This window comes from Pelophylax lessonae (assembly GCF_965119305.1).
Source record: "Pelophylax lessonae genome assembly, chromosome: 4".
NCBI lineage: Eukaryota > Metazoa > Chordata > Amphibia > Anura > Ranidae > Pelophylax > Pelophylax lessonae.
The window spans coordinates 20,986,454-21,000,628 of NC_138771.1; the positions used below are offsets into that span (position 1 = coordinate 20,986,454).

Consider the following 14,175-nt stretch of genomic DNA (forward strand, 5'->3'; position numbering starts at 1 on the left):
CCCCCCAAAAAAAAAATCACTCCTCCTTTTACAAATCTTCTACTCCTCAAATCCCCCCCAGCACAAACCCCCACTCCTATCACAAATACCCCTCCCCCAGTCATCACTAGTGGAACAAATCTCCCCCCAAAAAACTTCCCTTTCTAGCACAAATCCCCCCACCCACCATGCCAACTCTTCTAGCACAAACACCCCAACTCCCTTCCTAGCACAAATCCTCTTCCCCCACCCCCCCTCCCAACACAAATCCCCCTAAATCTCCATTCCCAGAACCCCCCCCAAATTTCCCATCCTAGTACAGTTCTCCCTCCCCAGATTCTCCCACTCAACACTAATCCCCTCCCCCCAAATCTCCTTTTGGTGCCCCCCCCCCCCAATTGCACATGATACCACAGTGCCCAGGGCATCCCAAACCCCCCCAACCCCTTGCCCTGGCCCTGGGTATAAGCCTTGTAGTTTTCTGGCTCATTCCGCTATAAACTGGAAATCACTGTATAGGAACCAGGACTCTGTGATCTCCACTAGCTTCTAAGTCCATGCCGATCACCTGCTCTGATGCATTGAGAACACAGGAGGTGGGCCGCTGGGCAGGGGCACCGTTCAAAGAACGCTTTGCATTTTCTCAATGAATGCAAAGTGTTTTCTGATTGAGCGAGGTGGAGAGGTGGGGCTGTGATGTCACAATCTCTACTTCATCCACTGTGCATTCATTGAAAAAATGCAAGGTGTTCCCTGAATGGTGCCCATACCAAGCGGCTTGATAAATGATGCTAAAATGATACTAAACACTCTGTTTAATTTACATTCCCCCTTCTATCTCTGTATGTGGATGACGGCACGTTAATTATTTTAATAGAAAAAAAAAAATACCCTTTTCCTAATGGATATACAGCTGTCACATGACCCAGCTCTCTCCCAGCCTGTCTGCAGGGAAACATAAGCAGGAGGAGCTTCTAATCCTCTGCTGCTGGCCACATGTTCAAAAAAAAAAAACAGCCTTTTGAATACAGAGAAAAAATCAATAAATAATATCAATAAACTGTTTTAAATTGTCATACAGATATATATTTGAAATCAAATCTTTATCATTTTTTTGACAATAACATGGTGTGGGTAGATTTCTGCCTATGTAAACAAAGCAGGCGGCTCTCCTGTCAGAGATGCAGGGAAAGATCTGAATCACCAATCTCTCTCTGCCTCTGTCCAACCCATCCCCCCCACACAGTCAGTAAGCACTATTAGGCATACACTTATCCCAGTGCATCGGCATCGCCGCTGCCTAGTGGGGGCGGGAGGGTGCCGCCGGCTGCGTGCTCGTCCCCCATCACCAGGCGTGCGACCGATATAGTACTACGTCGGTTCGCGCAGCCGAGCCAGGTTGCCGCAGTAAATCTTTGGCGGGCGGTCAGCAATTTTAACTCTGTAAAAAAAAAAAGCTGTACTGAGCTTTTTCAAGCTGCAGTGTGCGAGAGGCCTAAATCACAGCAACACACGTCCCGTCCCATGCATTGTAATGCAATGTGTTTAAGAGTTTTAATTTTTCACACTGCATTTTTACTAGAAAAATACTTTAATCCCCCAAACCATTAAATTGTAAAATATCTTCTGACAGCAGAGGCTATGTAGAATAAAATGGTGCCAGTTGCAACTTTTTTTATGTCACACACTCTTTATTAAACCTAAATTTTCTGTAAAAATTACTCTAAAAATAAATTTTAGTGCATACAAACATAATATTATACCCAATTTTTGGGGTAAAATATAAAAGATGAAGTTGTGTAGAGTAAATAGATACCAAACATGCCAAGCCATAAAATTGCACGCATCTGTTAAATCACATGATCTTCGTTCTCAGCTGCATAAGGGGCTTAGGGAGGTGGGGGTGGAGAAACAACAGTACAATGATCTTCCCAGTAAATGGTTGTGCAGGGTGAGGGGGGAGGGGGGGGAGGTATCAGCAAAAGTCCCCACTATTGGAGGACAGAAAGGCTGTTCTTCCAGCACAGCCAAAAAAAAAATGACCACGCTAGGATGGATGTGCTCTCATGCCTAGTGCCGCAAATCCACCACTAATACCACCCACCCGCCCCTCCCCCGTGAGACGGCTGGTCAAATCCATCACCCCCCCCCAGGACAGACGGACGGACGGACAGAAGGCTGGCCGGCTGGATAGCCAGCATCCTTACCTCCTCCTTCCCCGAGTGACTGTGAGTCTCCTCTCTTCCTGGCCAATGGCCAGTAAAATCACCTCTCTTTTCAGCCAATTGGGAAAGGGGACTTACGACCCGGTTTCTGATTGGCTGGGAGGAGAATCAGTGTGAGAATAGTGATTATTCATTCGCTATTGTCATACAACTGGGTGGTCTCAGGGTGCAGTGCTCTCCCCCCCCTCCCGAGCCCACCCTTTTTTGGAAGCCTATTAGAGCCTCTGGCTCTAATCAGGTGCTTAAAAAAAAAAAACAAATCCCCCATTGGAATCCCTGCATGTAGATTAGGGGTCGGATGCATGGATGGCGGGGCAGCGCCCCTGCGCCCCCAATGGATGGGGCACCACTGATCATGGGAAATGTAGTTCCAAAACATCTGGGGTGCCAAGGATCACCATCACTGGTCTAGAGTCGTCACCTGGATCCTATTTACTAAAAAGCCAGGAGCCAGTTAAAAAGGATTTAACTGCTTGAAGCCTGTAGACATCAAGTAGGGTAATGTCTAATTTGGCCGCATTGTGTTTGGCTGTATATGGTAACAAACATATAGCAACACAATGCTAATTGGCCCTAAAAGATAAAAAAAAAAATTATTAAAAAGAAGAAAAGAACCGGTGGTGTTATTCACTGGCAGATGGTCAAGTTTTGATGTGTTTGTGCGCATACCTTGTGGGTACAGCAGTCCATTTATTTGAAGGTAAAAAGTTCCTTTTTTCCAAACACGTTGAAACACGGGTGTTTTGCTGATGTGTGGTGGGTACCTGTGACAAACTCACTCAGGACAGGGGCTTTTGGAGGGGACTGCAGGCTAGCCTCTTGCCTGACTATGGGCCCTGGCTTGTGAGGGAACACTGCTTTTGTGGGGTGTATGCTGGGGGGGACCCTTGGAGTAATGTCAAAAGACACACAGACTCTGGGACTCTAGGCCTAGGATCCATGGTAAAGGCCTAGCTGCCTATTGCCAATAGGGGACTGCTCCGCACAGTCAGACTCATGGCAGATGCTAATGTCATCAGTTCAACCACCTTTCTTCCACACATTGTTGAGTGTGCTGATTAACTCACCTATTGTCTACTGTGGGGATGTGTTTACACTTAAAATATTGTGTATTGTACTTGATGAGGTTGAACTGAATGGACTGTTGTCTTTATTCAACCTCAACTACTATGTATGTAACTATAAGCTCGATGATGGCAAGTCTGCTAGTTAATTAGCTCAAGTTAAATTAATCACTGTCATCTATTAGTTGCTAGTGGGAAAGTAGAATACTGTTTGTGTTGGTTGTTCCTTAGATATGTTAATTATATTTCTGTACACAATTTCATCTGCATATGATAATAAGGCACCTGACCTGGTGGGGTATATATTCGGTGTGAGCTTGTTCAATAAATGTCTTATACAAGCTATTCTCGGCTAGTTTTGTATGGGGGGCGGCTAGAATATCTGATATCTATGTTCAAGACTGAAGGAAGCGGTATTCTGACGGAAGTACACAATCACATTGTGGGGTCGCGGTTCCGTTGCAGTACCATTAAGAATTAACTACATCCCCATGTGTCTTCAAAAGAGCAGCGCGTTTTGCCTGCGGATCAGTAACCCAATGCGATTTTGGCGAGCATTCCTAACCCACACAGATGTAAACCAAGCCTTAGCAATGAGAATACAGGGGAAGGATGGGTGAATTCCTGGGGTGGAGATGGCTAAAACATTCTATTTTACCCAAATCTATGTCAATGTCATTGTCAGGGGAGGACAGGGCCAGGGGACAGAGGGGCAATTGCCCCCTGGGCCGCTTTGATGCCCCATAAAAAGGCTGCACTGCTTCTACCACAGACATGCCTGGTGAAGAGAAGTAAAAAGTCCCCACCGCTGACCTATTAAGTTCAGGTTGAAGACAAGGACAGAGCGCAGGCCCCCCCAGCATGGATGGTGTAAACTGTGTCTGAGCAGAGGCCAGTTCCATGCCCCACTGGAGACTCTTCTCCCCCGGCCAGCCCTAACCAAGCTGTCCCAGCTCCCCCCAACTGCCCCCTGTTTGCCAGGTTGGGAGCCCCGATTTAAAGAGTGAGTAGAAAGTACCTGGAGTGGAGCTTCAGCCTGGAATGGGGGGTCAGGAGGAGGCCAGAAAGAGGTAGAGTGGGAGGGGGGCCGTGTTTTCTGCACCATGGGCCTCTGGTTTGTACTTTCCCCCTGGGCCGAATGTTGCCAGTCAGCCCCTGGTCATTGTCCCAGTATGGCTATGTAAACATAATAGGTCAATGATGTCATGAGCATCCTTGCCCTTTTGTGTATGTTCAGCAGGAAAGGGAATGTCTTGGCCGGTGCTGATTGGCCCAGGAGCAGCAGCGGCTACCTGAGCTCATCCCTAGTGTCTATACAGTTACCATTGAAAACCATTTAGTTGTTCCTGCATAGTATGGGGTTGATTTATTATCAGGAACTAGGTTGTTCACTTTGCAAGAAAAGTTGCATTTCGCAGGGGAGGTTTCCCCAGAGCTTAGTGAACGTGGTGCAATTTCACTTTGTCAAGAATACCCAATTGCATGCAAGGAAAATGTTAAAAAAACAGCATTTTTGCTTTGAAATATTTAGTTGATGGAAGTCAGCAGATCTTCACCTCATTCACTAAGCTCTTGGAAAAAGTTCCTTTGCAAAGTTCATCTTCTGTTGCAAAGTGAACAGTCTTTTTGCCTTTAGTAAATCAACTCCACTATGTCCACATGGCCATATTAGGTCAATGAACTTGCTTTCACATGATTGGATGTTGGAAGTCAGCAGATCTTCACCTCATTCACTAAGCTCTTGGGAAAATTCTCTTGCAAAGTGCAACTTACCTTGCAAAGAGAACAGCCTACTGGCCTTTAGTAAGACAACCCCTCAGAGTCTTTTTGTTTTTCTTGTCTTGATCTAAATTCAGATGCTGCCAAAAGTCCAACATGTGATTTTCTCTGCAGGGCCGTCCTCCCCTCCAGCTGACTTGATGCTCCAACCGTTGTCGCACTCTTCAGTCCAGGTACACTGGCGCCCTCCTTTGGAGTCAAATGGAATAATCATGCAGTATTTGATCTTGTACACTGCCAACAGAAGCCATCCTGATGAAATGTGGACTCTTTTAACCAAGGAAGGTGAGAGAATGCTGGTGGTTGGGTATTAAAGCGGACCTTCACCCATTAAAAAAAAATTATATTTTGCCACCTCCTCCCTTTGACCCTTTCACTGCCAAAAATTGGAGCTGTTTAGTAATGAAACTAGTTCCTTTTTATGTTTTGAGTTACTGCATCTTTCTATTGGTCATCTTTGGGTTACTGCATCTTTCACTTGGTCATCTTTGGTCATATTTGGGTTACTGCATCTTTCAGTTGGTTATCTTTGACCATCTTTGGGTTATTGCATCTTTCTATTGGTAATCTTTTGGTTACTGTATCTTCCAATTAGTCATCTTTGGGGCTGCGACTTTTAATTGGTCATTTTTGGGTTACTGCATCTTTTAATTTGTCATTTTTGGTCATCTATGCATTACTGCATCTTTCAATTGGTCATCCTGGGGTTACTGCATCTTTTAATAGGTTATTTTTGGTCATCTTTGGATTACTGAATCTTTCAATTGGTCATCTTTGGATTACTGAATCTTTCAATTGGTCATCTTTGGGTTACTGCATCTTTCAATTGGTCATCTTTGGGTTACTGCATCTTTCAATTGGTCATCTTTGGGTTACTGCATCTTTCAAATTTGTCATCTTTGGTCATGTTTGGGTTCTGTATCTTTCAATTGATCATCTTTGGTTATCCTTGTGTTACTGCATAATTTAATTGGTCATCTTTGGGTTACTGCATCTTCCAATTGGTCATCTCTGGGTTACTGTATCTTTCAGTTGGTCATCTTTGCATTACTGCATCTTCCAATTGGCCATCTTTGGGTTACTGCATCTTTCATTTGGTCATCTTTGGTCATCTTTGGGTTACTGCGTCTTTCAATTGACCATCTTTGGATTACTGCATCTTTCAATTAGTCATCTTTGGGTTGCTGCATCTTCCAGTTGGTCATCTTTGGGTTGCTGCATCTTTCAATTGGTCATCTTTGGGTTACTGCATCTTTTAATTGGTCATCTTTGAGTTACTGCCTCTTTTAATTGGTCATTTTTGGTCATCCTTGCAATACTGCATCTTCCAATTGATCATCTTTGGGTTAATGCGTCTTTCAATTGGTCATCTTTGGTCATCTTTGAGTTACTGCATCTTTCAGTTGGTCATCTTTGAGTTACTGCATCTTTTAATTGGTAATTTTTGGTCATCCTTGCATTACTGCATCTTCCAATTGGTCATCTTTGGGCTACTGTATCTTTCAGTTGGTCATCTTTGCATTACTGTATCTTCCAATTAGTCATCTTTGGGGCTGCGACTTTTAATTGGTCATTTTTGGGTTACTGCATCTTTTAATTTGTCATTTTTGGTCATCTATGCATTACTGCATCTTTCAATTGGTCATCCTGGGGTTACTGCATCTTTTAATAGGTTATTTTTGGTCATCTTTGGATTACTGAATCTTTCAATTGGTCATCTTTGGATTACTGAATCTTTCAATTGGTCATCTTTGGGTTACTGCATCTTTCAATTGGTCATCTTTGGGTTACTGCATCTTTCAATTGGTCATCTTTGGGTTACTGCATCTTTCAAATTTGTCATCTTTGGTCATGTTTGGGTTCTGTATCTTTCAATTGATCATCTTTGGTTATCCTTGTGTTACTGCATAATTTAATTGGTCATCTTTGGGTTACTGCATCTTCCAATTGGTCATCTCTGGGTTACTGTATCTTTCAGTTGGTCATCTTTGCATTACTGCATCTTCCAATTGGCCATCTTTGGGTTACTGCATCTTTCATTTGGTCATCTTTGGTCATCTTTGGGTTACTGCGTCTTTCAATTGACCATCTTTGGATTACTGCATCTTTCAATTAGTCATCTTTGGGTTGCTGCATCTTCCAGTTGGTCATCTTTGGGTTGCTGCATCTTTCAATTGGTCATCTTTGGGTTACTGCATCTTTTAATTGGTCATCTTTGAGTTACTGCCTCTTTTAATTGGTCATTTTTGGTCATCCTTGCAATACTGCATCTTCCAATTGATCATCTTTGGGTTAATGCGTCTTTCAATTGGTCATCTTTGGTCATCTTTGAGTTACTGCATCTTTCAGTTGGTCATCTTTGAGTTACTGCATCTTTTAATTGGTAATTTTTGGTCATCCTTGCATTACTGCATCTTCCAATTGGTCATCTTTGGGCTACTGTATCTTTCAGTTGGTCATCTTTGCATTACTGCATCTTCCAATTGGTCATCTTTGAGTTGCTGCATCTTTCAATTGGTCATATTTGGGTTGCTGCATCTTTCAATTGGTCATCTTTGGGTTACTGCATCTTTTAATTGGTCATCTTTAAATTACTGCATCTTCCAATTGGTCATCTTTGGGTTACTGCATCTTTCAATTGGTCATCTTTGGTCATCTTTAAGTTACTACATCTTCCAATTGGTCATCTTTGGGTTACTGTATCTTTCAGTTGGTCATCTTTGGTCATCTTTCAATTACTACATCTTCCAATTGGTCATCTTTGGGTTATTGCATCTTTCATTTGGTCAACTTTGAGTTACTGCATCTTTTAATTGGTAATTTTTGGTCATCCTTGCATTACTGCATCTTCCAATTGGTCATCTTTGGGCTACTGTATCTTTCAGTTGGTCATCTTTGCATTACTGTATCTTCCAATTAGTCATCTTTGGGGCTGCGACTTTTAATTGGTCATTTTTGGGTTACTGCATCTTTTAATTTGTCATTTTTGGTCATCTATGCATTACTGCATCTTTCAATTGGTCATCCTGGGGTTACTGCATCTTTTAATAGGTTATTTTTGGTCATCTTTGGATTACTGAATCTTTCAATTGGTCATCTTTGGATTACTGAATCTTTCAATTGGTCATCTTTGGGTTACTGCATCTTTCAATTGGTCATCTTTGGGTTACTGCATCTTTCAATTGGTCATCTTTGGGTTACTGCATCTTTCAAATTTGTCATCTTTGGTCATGTTTGGGTTCTGTATCTTTCAATTGATCATCTTTGGTTATCCTTGTGTTACTGCATAATTTAATTGGTCATCTTTGGGTTACTGCATCTTCCAATTGGTCATCTCTGGGTTACTGTATCTTTCAGTTGGTCATCTTTGCATTACTGCATCTTCCAATTGGCCATCTTTGGGTTACTGCATCTTTCATTTGGTCATCTTTGGTCATCTTTGGGTTACTGCGTCTTTCAATTGACCATCTTTGGATTACTGCATCTTTCAATTAGTCATCTTTGGGTTGCTGCATCTTCCAGTTGGTCATCTTTGGGTTGCTGCATCTTTCAATTGGTCATCTTTGGGTTACTGCATCTTTTAATTGGTCATCTTTGAGTTACTGCCTCTTTTAATTGGTCATTTTTGGTCATCCTTGCAATACTGCATCTTCCAATTGATCATCTTTGGGTTAATGCGTCTTTCAATTGGTCATCTTTGGTCATCTTTGAGTTACTGCATCTTTCAGTTGGTCATCTTTGAGTTACTGCATCTTTTAATTGGTAATTTTTGGTCATCCTTGCATTACTGCATCTTCCAATTGGTCATCTTTGGGCTACTGTATCTTTCAGTTGGTCATCTTTGCATTACTGCATCTTCCAATTGGTCATCTTTGAGTTGCTGCATCTTTCAATTGGTCATATTTGGGTTGCTGCATCTTTCAATTGGTCATCTTTGGGTTACTGCATCTTTTAATTGGTCATCTTTAAATTACTGCATCTTCCAATTGGTCATCTTTGGGTTACTGCATCTTTCAATTGGTCATCTTTGGTCATCTTTAAGTTACTACATCTTCCAATTGGTCATCTTTGGGTTACTGTATCTTTCAGTTGGTCATCTTTGGTCATCTTTCAATTACTACATCTTCCAATTGGTCATCTTTGGGTTATTGCATCTTTCATTTGGTCAACTTTGAGTTACTGCATCTTTTAATTGGTAATTTTTGGTCATCCTTGCATTACTGCATCTTCCAATTGGTCATCTTTGGGTTGCTGCATCTTTCAGTTTGTCATCTTTGGATTACTGCATCTTTCAATTGGATGTTTGGGTTACTGCATCTTTCAATTGGTCATCCTTGTGTTACTGCATCTTTCAATTGGTCATCTTTTGGTTACTGTATCTTTCAGTTGGTCATCTTTGGTCATCCTTGCATTACTGTATCTTTCAATTGGTCATCTTTGCATTACTGCATCTTCCAATTCGTCATCTTTGGGTTACTGTATCTTTCAGTTGGTCATCTATGCATTACTGCATCTTTCAATTCGTCATCTTTGGGTTACTGCATCTTTGAATTAGGTCAGTTGTGGTGACAAAGGAATTATCTGCCAATTTTGAGAGCTCATGTTTAGTGGTTACTGGGGGGGTTTGTGCTTTATCATTCCAGGTAATGTGTTCAGTACAGATGTTCAAGATTTACAAAGTGGGGCCAAATATTACTTCAAGATGGGCGCCAAGACAGCATCAGGCTGGGGACCATACTCCAATGTGGTGGAGGTGGAGACGCTGCCTCCAAGGCTACCAGGTGGAACAAATATTTTCTTTATTTTGCCTCTTTATGAGCCTCACCTACCAAGCCTGATATTTCAGCTGTACAGGTTACTGGCAAGTGGAAAGAGACCATGGGGTCGATTTATTCAAATTGGAGAGTGCAAAATCTGGTGCAGATCTGCATAGAAACCAATCAGCTTTCCACTTTTTTTATTGTTAAAGCTTAATTGAAATTAGAAGTTGATTGGCTACCATGCACAGCTGCACCCGATTTTGCACTCTCCAGTTTTAGTGAATCAAAATTAATGACTTGGTACATGTCTTGAAGTGGAAGGTTATACAAATAAGTTACATTTGTAGCTGTCTAAGCATTTGTGATGTGCCCAGCCAATCACATAAGTAAAGTCACTCGGCTACTCTCTGGTTTGGCTATACATACAGTTTCATAGGTTAGCTCGCTGCTCACTTAACAGAGGTGATGATCCGGATTCACTGTCCAATGAGCATGGTGGAGGTGACATTGTTGAACCAGAAAAAAAAATATTCAAGAGTTACCTGTGTCACCTGTCTGGCTGTGCAGTGTAGAAAATATATGCATGTTACCAATTTTGCTGTATAGAATTTCAAAACAGTAAAAATATATGTATTTCAACTATGCTTTTGTAGGGGTGTAGTTTTAAAATAAGTGCATAGCCGTTAATCCATCAAAACTCCTTGTGAAATTTTTCTGTGCAAATGTGGCAAAATCAAAAGGCTATATTCCAAGTAATTCTGAAGTGAGAATTCGAAAAAATACCACATTCTGACCACTAGATGGTGCTCACTATCTTGGGAAATACATATGCTCCTCATCGCCATCTAGTGGCCATTAAGTGGAATTTCCACATTCACACATTGGAGTTTCAATGAACGTTTTTGTGCCTGGATCTCAAATATTTCTAGAAACGAATCAGAAATATATAATTCATATTTGTAGCTGACTTTCCACAATTCCTGGCTGTATAGAACCCAGGAGCATATTAACATTCAGTAGTCTATGCACCTGCATCTGCTAATCGTTGTTCTAGAAGATGTAGCTGAAGTGTGTCCTTCCTCCGCAGATGTCCTGGATATGAATTCTGTCACCGGGATCATTGTTGGGGTCTGCCTGTGCCTCCTGTGCCTCCTGCTCTGCATGTGTGCCAGTTTCCAACAAGGCAAACAGAGGTGAGTCCAGCATGACCATACAAATCTTTCAATAACGTTAAAGCTGCATTCACACTTGAGCATCGTGGTTTTTTGGGGGTTTTTATGCATGATTTTGTACAGTTTTTAAAGTGTTTTTTATTCATTAATATTATTTATGTATCAAAAAAAAAAAAAATTAATAATAAACGTATTATTCATTTAATTGGTTTTAGTACTATAGAATCTGTAAAAACATCCCTATATAACAATTATAAAGGAACAAACAAAGAAAAAACATATCATTGGGATTATGGAGGCACATCATGTTTACATAAAATATTATTTTATTAGAACTATTTATAAAATGGTATATATCTTTTTCCATATAGTGTTCATATATTTGTTGGAATATCAAATCCAATCATTAAAGTTAATTGCTTTACAAAGTAGTACAAAAATAGAAAATGGTGATCCCCGCACTAAAAAATCAATGTTATATCCCGTATAAAAAAAAAAACTAAACACAATGCTGCTACTTCAAATAATCAAAAATAATAAGAAACAAAGTGAAACATATATCATAAAATTAATATGTGCAACACCAGTAGCGCAATACACCACTAATGGAATAGTGATTCCAATAACACCCATATATCAATTAATATATGGGTGTAATATTTTTTGATTAAGTGAAAAAATGACAATCAATACAAACATTTATAATAAAGTGTGAATTCTAAATGTTCATGTGAGAAATTGCAAAAAAATTATCAAATTATAATAAATCCAGTGAAGATCCTTAAAATAGGGTCACCAATGTGTGCCCCCAATATCTGCTACACAAAGCGAAATACAGGTACGTTTCACGTAAAAGAGCCGACCTGCCACAGTAAAACTACAGCGGCTGGTCGGCAAGTGGTTAACCAAACCCAAAGTCGCTGAAAGTTGCATTTAAGTCGCAGGCAAGTTGCAATGCAAAGTCACACTGGAAGTCGTATGACTTTCAAGTCGCAGCAGTGTGAATCAAGCCTTAGAGATTTTTATCAAATAATGATTGCTGCTGAACTCGATGTATCAGGGGTGACTTTTGGTTGGGTTGGTCAGGCAGCATTTTTTGACAACAGAATCCGGATTAAAGCAGAATTTGACCCCAAAAAACAAGTTGTTTGCCCCTGGCTCCAGGCCCCTCCCACATGTGCATTGATTTTTTTTTTACACTTTTTTTTGTGCTGTGCTTTCTCCTTTTTGGCCTAGGTGTGAATGAGGTTGCATTGCAGGCGTCTTTTGGCGCATGCGCGCCGCTGGATTCTACGTATGTGCAGAAGTGCTGCAAGGCTTTCCCCAGCCTTTGAGACTTCCGCTGACAGCAATGACGGGGCATTTGTGAAAAATCCGGAATGTCACAAACATTTGTTGAACTAAATTTCATTGTATGTTTTTGAATAGATTAACTCCTGCGTCATCAGCTCCATCTTGTGGCCAAAATAATGTATAGATTTCTGAAATACCTCAATGAGAAAATATACTGCATTTTGGCCACTAGATGGCGATGATGATACAGGAGTTAATCATTCAACAACATACAGTAACATTTTGTTTGGTTTTCACCCATATTTCTGACATTAGTGCAAAAAATGTTTTATAAATGGAGCCCCCTGACTTTAAAAATAGTTATTAAAACAACCTTTCCTTTTTAATCCGCGGCCTCTGTAAAAATCTGTAAAATTCAATGTAATATGGCAACATGGAGGCCTTCTGTAGGCAGTTGGTGTACAGAATGCCAACATAAATGTAATTTCCTGCTTGTGTAAATGGTTCACTGATTTCTCCATTAGTCTGCACTAAGATACAAGTCAGATTTTGGCCATCCCCTGCATTAGGAAAGTTCAGTTTTGGTGAAATACTCCCAAAGGGTTAATTTCTTCTAAAGGAATGCAAACACTGCAACTTTTCTCATTAGAACACTGAGAGTGCATCAGGGGATTATAATGAATAGTGATGGACGAACATCGGACAGGGCGGTTCGCCAATGTTTGCCGCAAACTTTCTCAAATGTTCGCGAACCACAAGTTCGCGGCGGGCCCCATTGACTTTAATGGGAGGCGAACTTTAAAAACCTTTAGGTTATATTTGCAGCCACAAAATACTTACTAGCTGTGCACAAATAGTCCCACCACATGGACACTGTCATAACAGAAGTATTGCTATTGGAAAAGTTGCCCTGAAAATTATTATTCTTTTTTTTACAGCAAAAAAATGTATTTTATTTTCCTAAATCAGCCAGAACTGACAGCAGCCGGTAAATACGTGTCCAATACATATAGGGTCCATTCACACGTCTGTAAAATGGGTCCGCATCCCTTCCACAATATGGCGGAACGTTTACAGATCCATTGATTTTCAATTCCAGTCTGAAAAATTAGGCATTCACAGGCTAAAGAAGTGTCGGCCAGTACAGGCCCCAAAAATTAGCCCACATGGGTTTACCTGACAGCTAAGAACGTTGTATTCTGTAGCTGAAGGTACATTAGGCATTCACAGGATACAGAAGTAAGTGTCGGCCATTCCAGGCCGCAAAAATTAGTCTACATGGGTTTACCTGACAGCTAAGAATGTTGTATTCTGTGGCTGAAGGTACATTAGGCAATGACAGGATCCAGAAGTAAGTGTCGGCCAGTAGAGGCCCCAAAAATTAGTCCACATGGGTTTACCTGACAGCTAAGAACGTTGTATTCTGTGGCTGAAGGTACATTAGGCGTTGACAGAAAAAAGAATTGTCGGCCATGAAAGGCCCCACAAATTAGGCATTCAATGGACATGAAATGCCTTTTATGCCGCTGTATTTACCAAAGACAAGGACCATGAATTGTTGTGGGTGGATGGCGGTCTGGCGGATATTTGTGGCCTGTCATGAGGAATTGTAATCAAACATGGTCTACTGGTCACATGTGTTGAATTCCTCAGAGATCCATGCCTCATTCATTTTTATAAATGTGAGGTAGTCAACACTGTCATGAGCTAGGCAAGTGCGCTTATCGGTCACAATCCCCCCCTGCTGCCCTGAACGTCCTTTCGGACAGGACACCGGACAGGGGGCAAGCCAACAGTTCCATTGCAAATTGTGCAAGCTCTGGCCAGAGGTCAAGCCTGCCCACCCAGTAGTCCAGGGGTTCATCACTCCTCAGAGCGTCCACATCGGCCTTAGTCGCTGATC

General features: G+C 41.3%; 1 protein-coding gene across 1 annotated transcript in view; it reads left to right on the forward strand.

The window, feature by feature from the left end:
- Positions 1-14,175, forward strand: part of IGDCC4 (immunoglobulin superfamily DCC subclass member 4) — a 245,416-nt gene that overhangs the window by 206,114 nt on the left and 25,127 nt on the right. Inside the window, exons 15-17 of the mRNA XM_082255108.1 lie at positions 5,162-5,332; positions 9,691-9,828; positions 10,895-11,000. Coding sequence (XP_082111234.1) covers positions 5,162-5,332; positions 9,691-9,828; positions 10,895-11,000 — 415 coding nt within the window. The remainder of the gene's footprint in view (positions 1-5,161; positions 5,333-9,690; positions 9,829-10,894; positions 11,001-14,175) is intronic.